At 40.0% G+C, this 15297-nt stretch overlaps 1 protein-coding gene across 1 annotated transcript in view; it reads right to left on the bottom strand.

Moving 5' to 3' along the window:
• Positions 1 to 15297, bottom strand: part of MICU2 (mitochondrial calcium uptake 2) — a 73263-nt gene that overhangs the window by 31263 nt on the left and 26703 nt on the right. Inside the window, exons 2-3 of the mRNA XM_035114701.2 lie at positions 4591 to 4738; positions 40 to 71 (exon numbers count right to left, since the gene is read on the bottom strand). Of these exons, the coding sequence (XP_034970592.2) occupies positions 40 to 71; positions 4591 to 4738 (180 nt within the window). The remainder of the gene's footprint in view (positions 1 to 39; positions 72 to 4590; positions 4739 to 15297) is intronic.

The raw sequence follows: 15297 nt of genomic DNA, 5'->3' as shown, positions 1-15297 counted from the left end.
AAGTGTTCTCTTGAAAAACAGCAGGAGCACTTTGCTTACCTTTTTTGTCAGTTTCTTGGCTAAAGTTTTACCTGTAAAAGAAAAAAAAATCACTCAATCATCTGCAAGTCAAAACTTTGATCAAGTTCTGTGGCATTTCTTCAGATTCTTTTATGGGGAAAATGGAAGTAATATGAAACAGAACCAAACTGCCAACTTCAAAATATTCTAATTCCCACAATGCTCAGGAAAGCACAGTGTTCAAAACTAATAGGAACAGCCTGTTCAAATGTTCCTGCAATACGAACAAAAATAAAATAAAATAAAACTTTTAGGTATTTCTTATCCTTTTTATTAACTTAACTTTCTACTTATTGCATCACCTATTGTGCATAGAACCAGATAACAAAAAGCAGTCACCATGGGGCAACAAAAGACTTATCATTGCAGGTTACAGTAAAAGACCATCACTGCAAAAAGTAAAAAAATTCCTTCAGTAGCACCTTAAAGACCAACTAAGTTTATATTTTGGTATCAGCTTTCGTGTGCATGCACACTTCTTCAGGCACTTCTTCAAGTGTTTGCCTTTGGGGGCAGCAGGACCAAATGGCAATGATGTGGCAACCCATGGCCCATCATGCTTTGTTTTTATATCCTCCCCTTCCTTAGGCATGATGGGGCGCTCCTCTCTCCTCCTTCACTGATGCAGTAGTGCCAATGCAATGAGTGAGACCTAGGTAAATCATGTGGGATGCAGGCACGTAGCAAGGGAGGGGCGTAGGGGCCGGGCAGCTCCTAGCTCCAGTTTGGCGGGGGCAGCACGTGGGGGCAGCGCCCTGGCCCCTGGCCGAGAGTGCCGGCCGAGTAGAGCAGCAGTGCCAACCTGGACAAACTGCACATGTGACATCAGGACACATGCGCGCTGCAGAGCAACGCCCCACCCCCCAGGGGGTGCTGCCCCGGGCAGCCAAGTGGCACCGTTTGCCACTGGTGGGATGGAAGCTTAAATACTGACATGCTTGGTTTGTCTTTCATGAATGGGAAGTTGGAAAGTCCCTCTGCCTTCTGCAACCTGTTGCCTTCCAGATGTGCTGGACTACATCTCCTAGCCTCCTTGACCTTTGGCTATGGAGATACATTTGGAAGTCTTCTTCTTCTTCTTTCTTCTTTGGCAATCACTTATAGCCGAATAATATTGTCTTCTTTGAACATGGTCTTAACAGTGAATCTGTAAGTGACTATGGAGGCCAATTCTGGATCCGCACATCCTTCCACAGCAGCGACATAGGTTTCTGGGCGGGAGTTGATCACGGTGATGGTCTGCCAAATGTGCCTTCCTCTTAGTACGTTTTCCCCTTTCGTCCTGAGTTCAAGCGTCTTCAAAGTCCATGGCACCTTTGGTAAAGGCTGTTCACCAATTGGAGCACTCGCAGGCCAGTGTTTTCCAATTGTCAGTGTTTCTAACTACATTTTTTAAGATTTGCCTTGAGAGAGTCATTAAACCTCACTGCTGCTTGCTCTCCTCCAATGCTTTTGCCTGGCTCTGGAACCTGTTGATGAAGGTTCTTTCTTGCCAGGATCACAGAATTACAGAGCTGGAAGGGACCCTGAGGATCATCTAGCCAAAGTGCAGTGCAGGAATATGCAGCTGCCCCGTATGGGGATTGAACCTGTGCCCTTGGTGTGGTCAGCACCATGCTCTAACCAACTGAGCTACCTAGCAATGTGGGAGATTTGTAGAACCTTCTGGCTCGTGTGTGGCAGGAATGCTGCATCTGCTGCTCTGTTCACTTTTGCAGGTGGCCCTGCGCACTCCTGGCATGAAGGTCCTGGAAGATTGCTTGTGAGGGAATATGCCCAACCCTTGCACTAGAAGTATGATGCAGTGTTGGGAGAGTTGGGCAGAATGTGATCTTAACCAGGCTGCTATCAGTATTCACAAGACTGTCGAGAATAATGCAGCCCAACGTGAAGCCCTCTGTTCTGATTCCACATGCCTTCTGGATACACTTACATCAGAACACCCATGAGCACATTTACAACTCAGCTGGGCTTCAACCCTTCAGTTGCTTTAATGGTGTCCAGGGTCCTGTAAGTGCAGGAACAACACAGGAGGGGAGCAACTTGACTCTGAACACTGGAATGATTTCAGGGAAAGGGTACTAGACAATAAGAGGCAGAATCAGTTACACAAAAGATTATGGGTGCTAGAAAACCCAATAAAACAGCTTGATATGTGAGATTTATGGACATGTGACAGAGGAGAAAAAAGCTAAGTCTCGAAGCAAGAGATTTCAGCAGTGAGTTATAAATATTACTACTCCAAAGCAGTGCCACTGACTCAGTGAGACTGCTGTAGAATAAATGCATTTTAAAACTTCAGCTGGTTTAATGAGGCATTTTTTCAGGTGGGGATAAAGGAGAGAAAAAAAGTTCTTCCACTGTGTCTTTTCCACAGTATTCCTAGTTCCTGAATGCAAAGGGTATGTGAAAGCTATCTGGCGTGACATTTTACTGCAGCATTCCATTACACAGTAGAAGTACTGGGAATCAATTTATAATCTTGGAATGCATCTGGGGTTTGAAACCAAGTAGGTTCGGCGAAAGACTCAACTTTTCTACAATTTTACCATCTTCACTCATGCAAACTGAAGGCCAAGTTTCACCATCTTTTTTACTGCAATAAAATGTAACCTTCAACGCTCTAAAATACAATGTTGATTCCCCCCCTCTTTTAATTGTTATGTGCATGAAAGAATGGAAACTACTTCAAGCCTCAGATCTTCCAAGCCTGCGATGGAATTTTGGCTCAGGAAATAAAACTGAATGTTTTTCAAAACATCCCCACCTTTCTTGGAGATTCCATTATATGGTTTTAAAACAGAAGAACGATGAAGCACCAACCAGGTACAGGTACATTTTGTTACGGGCAATGGGCCATTTCCGGCCTTAAACGTAAAGGTGCACATACAAGCAAAAATGATTTTCCACAGGTCAAGAGAGTGTTAGCCGACAATTGCACCCACGTCAAGAGTAAATATTTCAGCTTTATACTGCTGTAGGTAGGTGTGGTCTTTTGCCATATAAATTTTAACAATAGACTTTTCTGCCATCTATCATCTCCCTGCACTAATGTTCCAAATTAAACTTGACATCAGTGCTGAATTAGTAGTATTATAATGGCGATGGATTAAACTAGTGTACTTTTGCGTTGAGCTTACACACATTATTTCCATGCAGCTAGAAAGAGCTTACAAGTGACAAAGGATGCTTAGAAGAAAAACCTTTTGAACAATCAGAATCCCCATCCAACTATTAGTGATGAAGTCAGAATGCCAAATGAGAAGAGGAAGGTGTTAATTCTTTCCCTGAATTTTTCTGTAACTTGAAGTTTTCTTTACCTATTATTTAGGTAGGGCAACACCAGGCAAATTAGAACTATAAATCCCACTTGCATGCATTTCCCACTTGTATTCCCCAGTGGCTGGCAGCAGCTCTGCAGTATTTTAGGCAGGAGTCCTTTACCAGATAGGAATTGAGCCTGGGACCTTTTGCATGCACAGCATGTTCTGTGGAAAACATGTCACTTTATTTCCCTCTCTCCCTCACATGTGCCTCAAAGTAGTTGTGAGTATGTATGTGAAGTGGCAGGGCCAGACAGTGCAGCAGAAACCCCAGGAGCTTATCTTTCCCTCTTCCTCAGCCCATCCCTCCTTTATACTTCCTTTCCCCGCAAAGATTTTTATTAAAGTTTTCACAATGCAATAAAACAATATCTAAAACAAATGGAATCAAAAAGACAAGAAAGAGAGAGGAGAGAGGGGGAAAACAAGAAAAGAGAAAAAGAAAAAGAGAAGGAGAAGGAAGAGAAGAAAGGAACAGAGAGACAGGAAACATTAAAATAGTAGCAATAATAATAGCAACAACACAAAATTATATGTATGTTGCCCTGTGTCTTAACTATACCCAGTGCTTTTTTCTGGGGGTATGCAGGGGTACACATACCCCCAAACATTTTGTGAATCTTTGTACTTTTGTCCATTTACTATATTTATTTATTTATTTAAACATCGTTGTTGTTTTTTAGCAAAAAAGCACTGGCTATACTTTAATCTTCAATCCACATACAAAGAAGTGAGTCTTCCCAATTCTCACATGGGAATTCTCCCCCTTCCTCAGCCTCATCCTTTATACCTTGTGTTCTTTCTCACCCTTCCCTCACACTTGGTTGGTCACTGCCAGTTTCATCTCTTTCCTGTTGTCCCCACAACATTGCATGGTTTAGCCTCAACCCTGCATCTCTCTCTAGTTACTTCCCTCTCCCTCTCCAGAACCCATGTTCTGAGCCCGCTGGGAGCTGCTGTAATCAGTTCAATCAATAGGCTGTATCACGGCCATGCAATGAGGTACAATGCCGAGGGCTGCCCAAAGGAGGGCTGAGGCTCACTGGCAATCTCCAGTCCCCATGTTGGAAAAACCCTGGACTAAATGATTCTGCAAAGAGATTTCCTGCTTTGAAAAATCTGAAGCCTCACAATAAGAATAACAACTCACAAATTAAGCCATTTAACAGAGTTGAAACAAACAAACAAAAACCCTCCAGAAACTTACGTCTCGATTTGTCAAACATCACTGAAAACAGGAAGTCCCTTGGAGTCATGTAATATTCGCCTTCATATTCCAAGGAAGCAAACTGCATAAAACGTTGCTTTCGGATGGACAGCTTTTCCGCCATCTCTTCATCGACATTACCCTCCTTCTGCAATAGAGGGAGAAAGTAGCACACAGTTAAACTTGCAGACTGTCACAATCACCAGCCATGAGTTAACAAACTAAAGTTCTTTTGTCAAGCAGCATTCCTCCCCATTTTGCAGCAGCAAATCATTTTTGAAACTGAGGGGACTTTCCACAGCAGTTTGCAAAATTGTGCGTGGTCCCAGTTCAAATCCCAAATCCAACTGGGGGCTTGAGTTTTCCCACCCCAGTTTTAAGATATGCGAAGTTAAAAACCAGTAATATATAATTATCCTAGTTACAGGTAGGTAGCCGTGTTGGTCTGCCATACTCGAAACAAAATAAAAAAATTCCTTCCAGTAGCACCTTAGAGACCAACTAAGTTTGTCATTGGTATGAGCTTTCATGTGCATCTGAAGAAGTGTGCATGCACACAAAAGCTCATACCAATGACAAACTTAGTTGGTCTCTAAGGTGCTACTGGAAGGAATTTTTTTATATAATTATCCTTCAGGGCTAAGTGCCAAGAACTATACACCACATTACATTGCATCTCTAACACAAAAGATCAGAGTTGTTAATATGCAAAGTGTTTTTATCCTCTTAGGTGTATTTGAAAATATGGTATAAATATTCTGTTGCAGGAAGTCATTTGCTTCAGTTTGTGAATATCATTCATCTAGTCCCATATTTGGGACTTGTGATGATGTATTTTCCTTCCTAAACAAGATTTTATGAATGCCGCTTTAGTTATCAGGAAAAACACTAATACTTGTAAGTTATAAAACTTCAGAATTCATATCAAATTGCAATTCAGGAATCTCAACTGAAGCATCCACAACAGATGGCCATCCAACCTCTGCTTAAAAACCTCCAATGAAGGAGAGTCCACAACCTTTTGAGGGAGTCCGTTCTACTGTTGAACAGCTCTTCCTGGTGTTTTGATCTAGTCTCCATTAGATTAGACAAGGAAAAATGGGGAGAAAGTAAAGCTAGAAGGTGAAAATGACAATGGGCTGGCAAAGTCCTTTGTCTTGTATTCACCCTCCCAATGATAATTTTTGTTTGTGCCACCCTCCCTCCCTCCTCAACTCTATCCTAAAACAGAGGTAAAATACAAAAACCTCTCTCAAATTCAACTTCAATCCCCAATGGATAGGAGTTCCTTTCATCTATGCCACTTACAATGGCCAAACAGTTGGTACCTGGAAGTCATGCCACACAGCAGCATGAAAATAAATCAACAGTGTAGTTGATTCTTGTGTGACATTTACAAATTTTGCAGAGGTGGAAATGTAGTGCAACCTGCATGTGCAACTTATGCCAAGCTTTTTAAAAACATGTCTTTTTTTGCGCATATCGCTTAAGAACAGATGGGGTTTTTTAAAAATTAAAAATCCAAATTATTAACTAGCAAAGCAATGCTTCCAAAAAACTATAATTCCAGTGAAGTGTGCATAAGATTGCAGTCCAAGCCACTGTCTAGTATTCTGCTCAGAAACTAAAGCAGCAGCAGCAGCAGCAATAATAATAATAATAATAATAATAATAATAATAATAATAAAAATAACTGGCCTTAACACCAAGGAGCTGCTTGCAGCCTGAGGAGCTTTGAAATCTTCTGGCTAGTGGTTATGGATATTGAGACACCAAAACCCACGAAGAGTTATCGCATTTCACTTTGTCACAAGGCATTTATAGCCAACATTAATGACACTGTTTTGGACTGTTTAAAGCAGAATTCTTGTAAATGGCTGCTTGTCTTTGATGAGGAATGTGATAATAAAAAGCTGAAGAAAAAATGGAAAGAACTTAGTTTTTTCCACTGCTTCTGGAGATATCTTCTATCCTTTCATATTTTTCTCAAAGTGATAAACTGTTACTGATCTTTCAGAAGTTTTAGTAAGATGCTTAAGTGCATATTTAAGGTAGAAGTGGAATGAAATCTTAGAACTTAGAACAGGACTAAAGTGCTCCAAATGTTCCCATTTTATGTTAGACATTTTACACCTTTTTAATAAGCCAATTTGTTATAACAACTATAAAATCTAGGACACTGCACCTGTTCAGGGGTGGAAAAAATTATTTGTAACTGCACAAACCCATTTGGGCAAAAAACAAAAACAAAACAAACTGGCGTACATGTGTGCCTGGGAATGCTGATTAGGTTAGTGTGCTGTGGGAGTGTGATTAAATATGGTCTCACGTGAAAGAAGTGGGATTATTCAGATTTATACAGCATAGTTGTATCAGTTTTTGCCAGTCAAAAAACTTGCTTTCATTATAAAGCAGCAAAATAAAACAAGTCGGATTGTTGTTGTTGTTGCTTTAAAAAACTTTTACTGTATCTTGAATTATCTCCAAGATAAATAGGATTCACATTTTCCCCTTCCAAAACACACATGCTCTTTTATCTACTGCAATTGTTGTGTAATTCTATTCAGCTGGAAGTGCCAAGTATTAAAAGTTCAATTCTATTTTCATCTATATAAATTAAAATGTAAATGTTTGTTTGTTCAAAATCTTAAATCTCCAAAAGTTCTTCACCGATTGCTTTGAAATTCTGACACAACGTTGCATTCGAATATTAGTATTTAATATATCTCATCCTAACCGCTATGCAGCACTTGAATGCAGATCAGAAGTATTCTGAAATGTGTCAACAGTCCATCCACAAGAATATCTCGCTTAATTATTACAAACAAAATAGTATCACATCATTTTTCTTTATTGTTTATCAAAGCTTTAAACAAGAGATTTGTTAATGTCTGAAATGGACCAAGTTGTATGAAAACAGAAGGAACTATAAAAGCCTAATTAGTTTGCTACTTTACTGAAGACTTGAATAATAATTGTGAAGGGCTGGAAATTAATTATGGAAAAACCAAATTGGAATAAAACCCTTAAAAGCATTGCCTCAGACTACTAAGAAATCCAGTGGATTTCTTACCTCTTCTTGCTTTTAGAGCAACTAAGAGGCCAGTCTTCTTTATCCTTAGCCAAATATAGATCACACACTGAAAAGAATTCAACAATTTATGTCCAGCATATGGTCAGCCAATGTAGAGGTTTTTCCTCGGCAGCCTGTCTTGCCTTCTAAAATAAATTACCCATACTGGCTTTTATTCAGTGTATCCACAGCAACATAATATTCAATGCCACAGCAATACAGCATACTCTGAACTACTCAAGCTAACCTCCTACTCTGAATGCCACATCAATGGCAGTGCTTCAAGTGTCAATGCTATAAGGCAAGTGCAATGGCAAATAGCTGAAAGCTAAAAAACAGAGTTGATATTGCATACTAATTAATAAAAGCTCCTTCCATTCACTATAAAAAACAGAGTTATTTCAAGGACTGGTAGCAAAAAGGATCTTTTAAAGAATACTTCTATAAGGATAATTAAGACTGAACATCAACCAATCTTAATAACAATATACTAGAAAAAAAAACATTACTCTACAGTGAAATGTGTTCAGTTAATGTTAAGGGTAGAATTTCAGCTAATGACTTTTGTTCCTTTATTGTGTCTACATACAGCAAGGGCGTTCCCACCTATCCGATGTTCCACAATAGCAAGGAACCAACCGAATTAATGAAGGATGGGGTTTCAACCTTAACACTGGATGTAGCTGCTTTTGTGGTTTTATGTTAGACATACAGTGTTAACTGGGAATGTTAATGGCAGATCTCTAATAGTTAATGGTGTATTAGGGTTGAATCACTTCAAAGAAGTCTCAAGTGACACAAGTGTCTTCCCCTTCCATTGACGTGGCAACTGATCAGCTGCAAGGAAGCAATTTATGTCTGAGCATTTTGAACACACAAATACTCTGGGGCTGGCACAGTAACATACTGCAAGGCAGCTGTTTTCTCTGTAAGTGTATTTTTTAAATTTGAGCTATTAATCTTCTTAGGTTAATTGATTTTATTTGAAGGGGGGGAGACAATGGCTTTCCTCATTTTGGTCTGCGTAGGAAACCTGGCCTGAGGCGGCTATAACAGCACATACACAATGTGCTTCCCCCCACAACAATCCTCTGTTAAGCCTATAAAATGTATCTCAGAGAACAATGGATCTTAATCATAGGCCATTTAGTTCTAGAAAAGGAACAGAATAAAAAGGCTTTACACATTTGTTTCTTCAAATCTTAACACGTACCATAAATAATGTGTTAAGCACCTTGTTAGTTATTAATAATGTGATGTTCACAAGGAGCTGTGGAAAATAAGTTTCATGCATTTGGATCCATTTTGTAATCCATCTTAAGTGCTTGATGTCTGCTCATTTAATTTTTCCTCTAGCATTTTCCTGTTTTTTGCAGTGCTATTTCCTTGTCCATATTTTTACAATTCCCTTCCTTCCCTAGCTATACTTCCAAACCCATTACCCTTGGTTGCTGCTTGGGCAAAATGGCCTCACAGACAGGTTAGAGATTCTGTAGGTTCCAACTGCATCCCTTTCTGAAACCTTTCAATCTCACTAGGGCAATCCACATCTTGAGTCATCTTTAATCTTGACTATAGTACTGAGCTCTACCTAGGGCTCCACTTGGATACCATTCTAAAACTTCAATTGGTTCAGAATGCTGCAGCCAAGTTTCTTATAGGGGCAGCATATAGAACTCACACTAACCAGACTGGAGGAGGACAAATGTTGTCCCTATTTTCAAAAAGGGGGAAAGAGAGGACCCAAACAATTACCGCCCAGTCAACCTGACATCAATACCAGGAAAGATTCTAGAGCAGATCATTAAGCAAACGGTCTGTGAGCACCTAGAAAGAAATGCTGTGATCACTAAAAGTCAGCATGGGTTTCTGAAAAATAAGTCATGCCAGACTAATCTGATCTCTTTTTTTGACAGTATTACAAGTCTGGTAGATGAAGGGAACGCTGTGGATGTAGCCTATCTTGATTTCAGCAAGGCCTTTGACAAGGTGCCCCATGATATTCTTGTAAAGAAGCTGGTAAAATGCGGGCTAGACAATGCTACCATTCAGTGGATTTGTAACTGGCTGGCTGACCGAACCCAAAGGGTGCTCATCAATGGCTCCTCCCATAGCTGCCAAGTTTTCCCTTTTCTCACGAGGAAGCCTATTCAGCATAAGGGAAAATCCCTTTAAAAAAGGGATAACTTGGCAGCTATGGCTCCTCCTCATCCTGGAGAGTAGTGACTAGTGGGGTGCCACAGGGTTCTGTCGTGGGCCCAGTCGTATTCAACATCTTTATCAATGACTTGGATGATGGGCTTCAGGGCATCCTGATCAAGTTTGCAGGTGACACCAAATTGGGAGGAGTGGCTAATAACTCAGAGGACAGGATCACACTTCAAAATGACCTTAACAGATTAGACAACTGGGCCAAAGCAAACAAGATGAATTTTAACAAGGAGAAATGTAAAGTACTACACTTGGGCAAAATAAAAAATAAAAAATGAAAGACACAAATACAGGATGGGTGACACCTGGCTTGAGAGCAGTACATGTGAAAAGGATCTAGGAGTCTTGGTAGACCACAAACTTGACATGAGTCAACAGTGTGATGCAGCAGCTAAAAAAGCCAATGCAATTCTGGGCTGCATCAATAGGAGTATAGCATCTAGATCAAGGGAAGTAATTGTACCACTGTATTCTGCTCTGGTCAGACCTCACCTGGAGTACTGTGTCCAGTTCTGGGCACCACATTTTAAGAAGTATACTGACAAGCTGGAATGTGTCCAGAGGAGGGCAACCAAAATGGCCAAAGGCCTGGAAATGATGCCTTATGAGGAACGGCTTAGGGAGCTATGTTTAGCCTGGAGAAGAGAAGGTTAAGGGGTGATATGATAGCCATGTTCAAATATATAAAAGGATGTCATATAGAGGAGGGAGAAAGGTTGTTTTCTGCTGCTCCAGAGAAGCCGACACAGAACAATGGATTCAAACTGCAAGAAAGAAGATTCCACCTAAACATTAGGAAGAACTTCCTGACAGTAAGAGCTATTCGGCAGTGGAATTTGCTACCAAGGAGTGTGGTGGAGTCTCCTTCTTTGGAGGTCTTTAAGCAGAGGCTTGACAGGCATATGTCAAGAATGCTTTGATGGTGTTTCCTGCTTGGCAGGGGTTTGGACTGGATGGCCACTGTGGTCTCTTCCAACTCTATGATTCTAACCCCACAGACGCTCTTCCTTGTCTTTTCTACGACATGGAGGAAAAGTCACATTTCTCTCTTCACCTCTACCTTTGTATACCAGGAGACAAACATAATCCTTCTGTACTTTGCCTATCAGGTAGGATTGCACTTATTGGTATCTCACTTGATGCACAGTAACAATGGACCACTTCAAACATTATAAAATTCCTACACGGAAGCAATTCAGCATAGAAAGTAGCATGCAAACCATGTGTCCATGCAGCAACATGCACATTAGCAAAATAAGGTGGCTGCAAACCAATTCTTGTACATTCTTTTGCAATGTAAAGTTTAAAACATCACCAAGTGCAACAAGGATCCCTTCACTGTTGATACAAGATATTAAAGGTCATGGTAACCACCAAGAATAGGGAGAGAATGCTTGCTACAGACGGAAGTTTCCAGTTACAATTGTATTTCAACCTTCCAACTGTACCCTGGAAGCTATTGCATTATGAATGAATATGTATGCCACTAGTATTACATGCTGGCTGCTAAAAAGCTTTACATAGTTCATCTTTTTGTTATTCTTTTTTAATCCAGCAAGCTCCAGCTTGGCTTAGATTTTTCCTGAAATATAAACTGAAGGGGTGGGGAGCAAAAGACAACTAAAGAGAACACAAAGGCAGGGAAGGTCCACAAGTTATAACAAGCCAGGAACCAACTTGTTTAACAAGCCATACATTTACACTCCAGCCTGCAAGTTATCACATTGAACTACTTCAGAATGACACTACAATAATCATTCTTTTCACACACTGCTTTAAGAAGATATACACATGCAGAAGTGTGGTATTTGTGGTTTTTCTTTCCCCGTGTTAGGAATAAACCAGATTTTCTAGGGAGCTAGCTTGGAGAGAGGAGGGATCCTATTCTTCCTGGCATATTCTGCTCTTTCCCCCTCTTCTCAACTTCTAGGCAATGCTAAGTGGGAAAGGGACAGGTCTCAAGCCTTCTTTGGAAGTCATAGCCTCGAACTGTAATGCCCTGTGGCACATTTAAGGGCAAGTATTTATGACACAAGCTTCTGCAAACTTGACCACACTTCATCAAGTGCCTTGTGAAATTATATATGGAAGTATGATTTATAAATATTTAAACAGACAAATAATATAAATGAAAACATTATCATCAATTGGCAACTACATATACAAATAAGGAAACAAGAAGGGATTCATGTGAACATACTTTTAATAAACATGAGTCTCATTGGGCTATCTATTTGGATGGCATCAAGCTATATGTGTAAACTAAGAGGGATGTATTGACTGCTATTGTTTTGTTAATGTGAGCTGGTTGGGTCCACCTCCCTCCCTTCCTTTCATAAATCTGCAATAAAAAATAATCCTATCCTCCATGAATTTGTGTAATCATGCTTTAAAGCCTTCCAAATTGGTGGTCATCACTGTCTGCTCTGGGAGCAAGTTCCATAACTTAAGTATGAACTGCATAAAGAAGTACTTTCCCCCTGAATCTTCCAACAGTCAGCTTCATTATTCAATGAAGTTGACATCTCCATTGAGCTATCTACGCCATGGTACTACAATTTGTTTCTACTCCCATAACTATTTGCATTTCTATTCAGAGTAGAAATGAACAGAGTTGTTTGTCCTCATTATCAAAGCCCATCAAGTTTTAAAGGTCCACTCACTCTGACTGTAAAATTGGATTGCAACACATGACGTTTGTAACAGTAGTGGTAAGTAGGGCAGTGTGTATGTGTGTTTGTGTGTCAAATTGGCAGACACAGAAGCAGTACTACTTTCTTTTCCTATTTTTTAAAAATTATTTTCTTCTTTCTTTGCCTTCCCTCTTTCTTACTCTTTTTCTTCTCTTTTTTCCTTTGATAAGATATTTAAATTAATGTTTTAGTTTAGGGGAAAAAAGATATTTGATATTATGTTTTGTATTTTTCTTTATATTCTAATAAAATTTATTAATAAATAAATAATAATAGGGAACGTCATGCCCCCTCCAACCCATTTTAATGAAACTGTTAAGTTAAAAAAAGTGGGGGGAGATGAAGCGTCACAGAACAAATGACCCTTTAATATAAGAGAGTATGAAGCAGTACATGTTAACAGAAAACTTTTTACACCTACTTTTGGTACCGCTAACAGAAGGGTTAAATCTTGACCCATCATAATGGACTGTTCAGAGAAAGAATGTGCAGGTTTCCCTTTTCAAGGCCTCCAGTACTACCACTGAAGTTGCTCTTATCAGAAGCTCCTGTATTCTTGGAAGCAGACTGATAGTAAGTACTCCATTAAACTTCCTTGGGAGGTCCAGAATTCAAAGCAAAGCAATCCTTTTCACCTCCTGCAAAAGGTTTTCAACACTATTTCCATCTCGGCATTTTTTTTTTCAAAAATAGTTTCTGTATAAAAATGTTTATTTGAAGAAGGATAAAGCTATGCGTGAAACAGGTTGAGTCAAGTTACACGTAAATTGGTGCCATCTCCTTTTGCTCAATAAATGTATCCAAACATCCCAAGACTTCAGGTACTCCTACATTTTTCCAAAGCTGTCAAAGTATTTATTTATAAATGGGGGTAGTATATTTAGCCGTAAAGAAACTTTTAATTTATTTTTTGCCAGAGACGTTTTTACCAAGAAAAAAAAGGTTGGATAAGGCTCTTTTCAGTTTCATGTAATGTGGAAGACCAGTGCAATATGTGGCTGTTTTTAAAGGAAACATCCAGTTTTTTAAACGAAGGAACTACAGACCTACTATTTGTAACGAGAGTGTAGCACTGATTCCACTTTGATAGTTAAATTACCAGGTGTTGTTGCAATGGTGTACAAAGTAGCTTGCACTGATTCAGGCGCGAAAACAACCTGTCTGTACTACTGTCCTGTTGCATCAGGTTGCTACTGAGTGTTCTTTAGAGTGTTCCAATGTGCAAGAAAGATGCCTATTAGACAACAGTGTGTACACCTCTTCCTCTTCCCCAAGCTACTAATGTATCTACTGTATAATGTCCCTGCTAGTGTGCTCTCCTCCCCCTCATCCTTTGAGGACATTGCACTGATGTGCTTGCACCACTGTTAGTTGCATGTGGGGAAGTAAGGCCTGCACTGGCTCCTTCATCATACCCTAGGCATGGATGAAAGAGACCATAGTGCCTAAAAAGGTATTTAAGTCTACCCTGGGCATTTAATAGTGCTTCACAGCTGTTGCTGCCTTAGGTTCACACAGCACTGTCTGGAATGCCCTACACTGACACAACATAGTAGTGAGTGAGTACACAAATAGTGAATGGCGTGATGCTTTGATTAGGCAACGCTGAAGTTAGTCCATGAAAATCAATGTGTTTGGCTATTTTATGTAATACCTATGGTGAGACCCTCTGGGGTAGATTTGGGGGCATGAGGGAGCTGCAAAAGAGGGGAGAAGAGGAAGGGGGAAGTTCTGCATGAGCAGAACTCCATGCCACTCAAACACAGAACAAGTTGAGTTCAACCCTATGCTTACAGTTACAGAAGACATTTAGACAGGTGCACAAAGTTTCATTGTGAGGGCCTCTGTTTCATGCTCTGTCTCCCATTTTCTGCATGCATTTGGGGAAAAATGAAATAAGAAGTAGCAACAAGTGCAGCCTTTTTAAGGATTACTAAAGAAATAGGGGTTGCCATGAAATTAAAAAAGGAAAGGCAGCAGTAATCCAAGTATGATTTGAATAAGCTTTCAACTACTTTGCTCAACAGAGCAGCACCTGTTGGAAATAAAACAAAACCTCAAAATGTTCAAAACAGTCGCTCTCTTTCGTCATTAATTCCTATAAAGGTGTCAGGTGTCTCAAAATTTAGAGTTCCTGCATCAATCTTTGTCAGGTTTCTGGAAAACCATCATGTCTTGAAAGAAAAAACACATGTTACTCCTCTCCAAAAGTGTTTGATATTGACTTCGTTATTCTGATGAGTAACAGAAAGAATGAGTTTCTAAGCATATTTAAAATGCAGGCAGATCTTTCTTTAAGGTGGGAATTTTCTTTTGTGAATTTCAGGCTGCATTCAGACCAAAAGCATATATTTCAGTTATGACTGTGAATTAAAAGAAGTAACTTGAAGTATGATGAAATAAAAGTCTTCTTGTGGGATACTGCTGAAATAGTTATTGTGCATATGAACCAAGTTTCCAACTAGTTTGATTTGGCATCCTATCAGCCTCATGAAAATGACAGCAGCAGCTAGAGAGCTTGCCAGAGGTGGGTGCTCGTCATCTGAGGAACCACACAAAACAAAGGGGTAAACTACCTTGCAGTGCAACTGCGGGAGGCAGTGCAACTGCGGGAGGCAGTGCAAGACAGGAGTGCCTGGCGTGCTATGGTCCATGAGGTCACGAAGAGTCGGACACGACTAAACGACTAAACAACAACAAACTACCTTGAATTGAACTTCTCAGATCAGA

The sequence above is a fragment of the Zootoca vivipara genome, chromosome 4, assembly GCF_963506605.1.
Source record: "Zootoca vivipara chromosome 4, rZooViv1.1, whole genome shotgun sequence".
NCBI lineage: Eukaryota > Metazoa > Chordata > Lepidosauria > Squamata > Lacertidae > Zootoca > Zootoca vivipara.
This window is presented reverse-complemented; position numbering and strand designations above follow the sequence as displayed.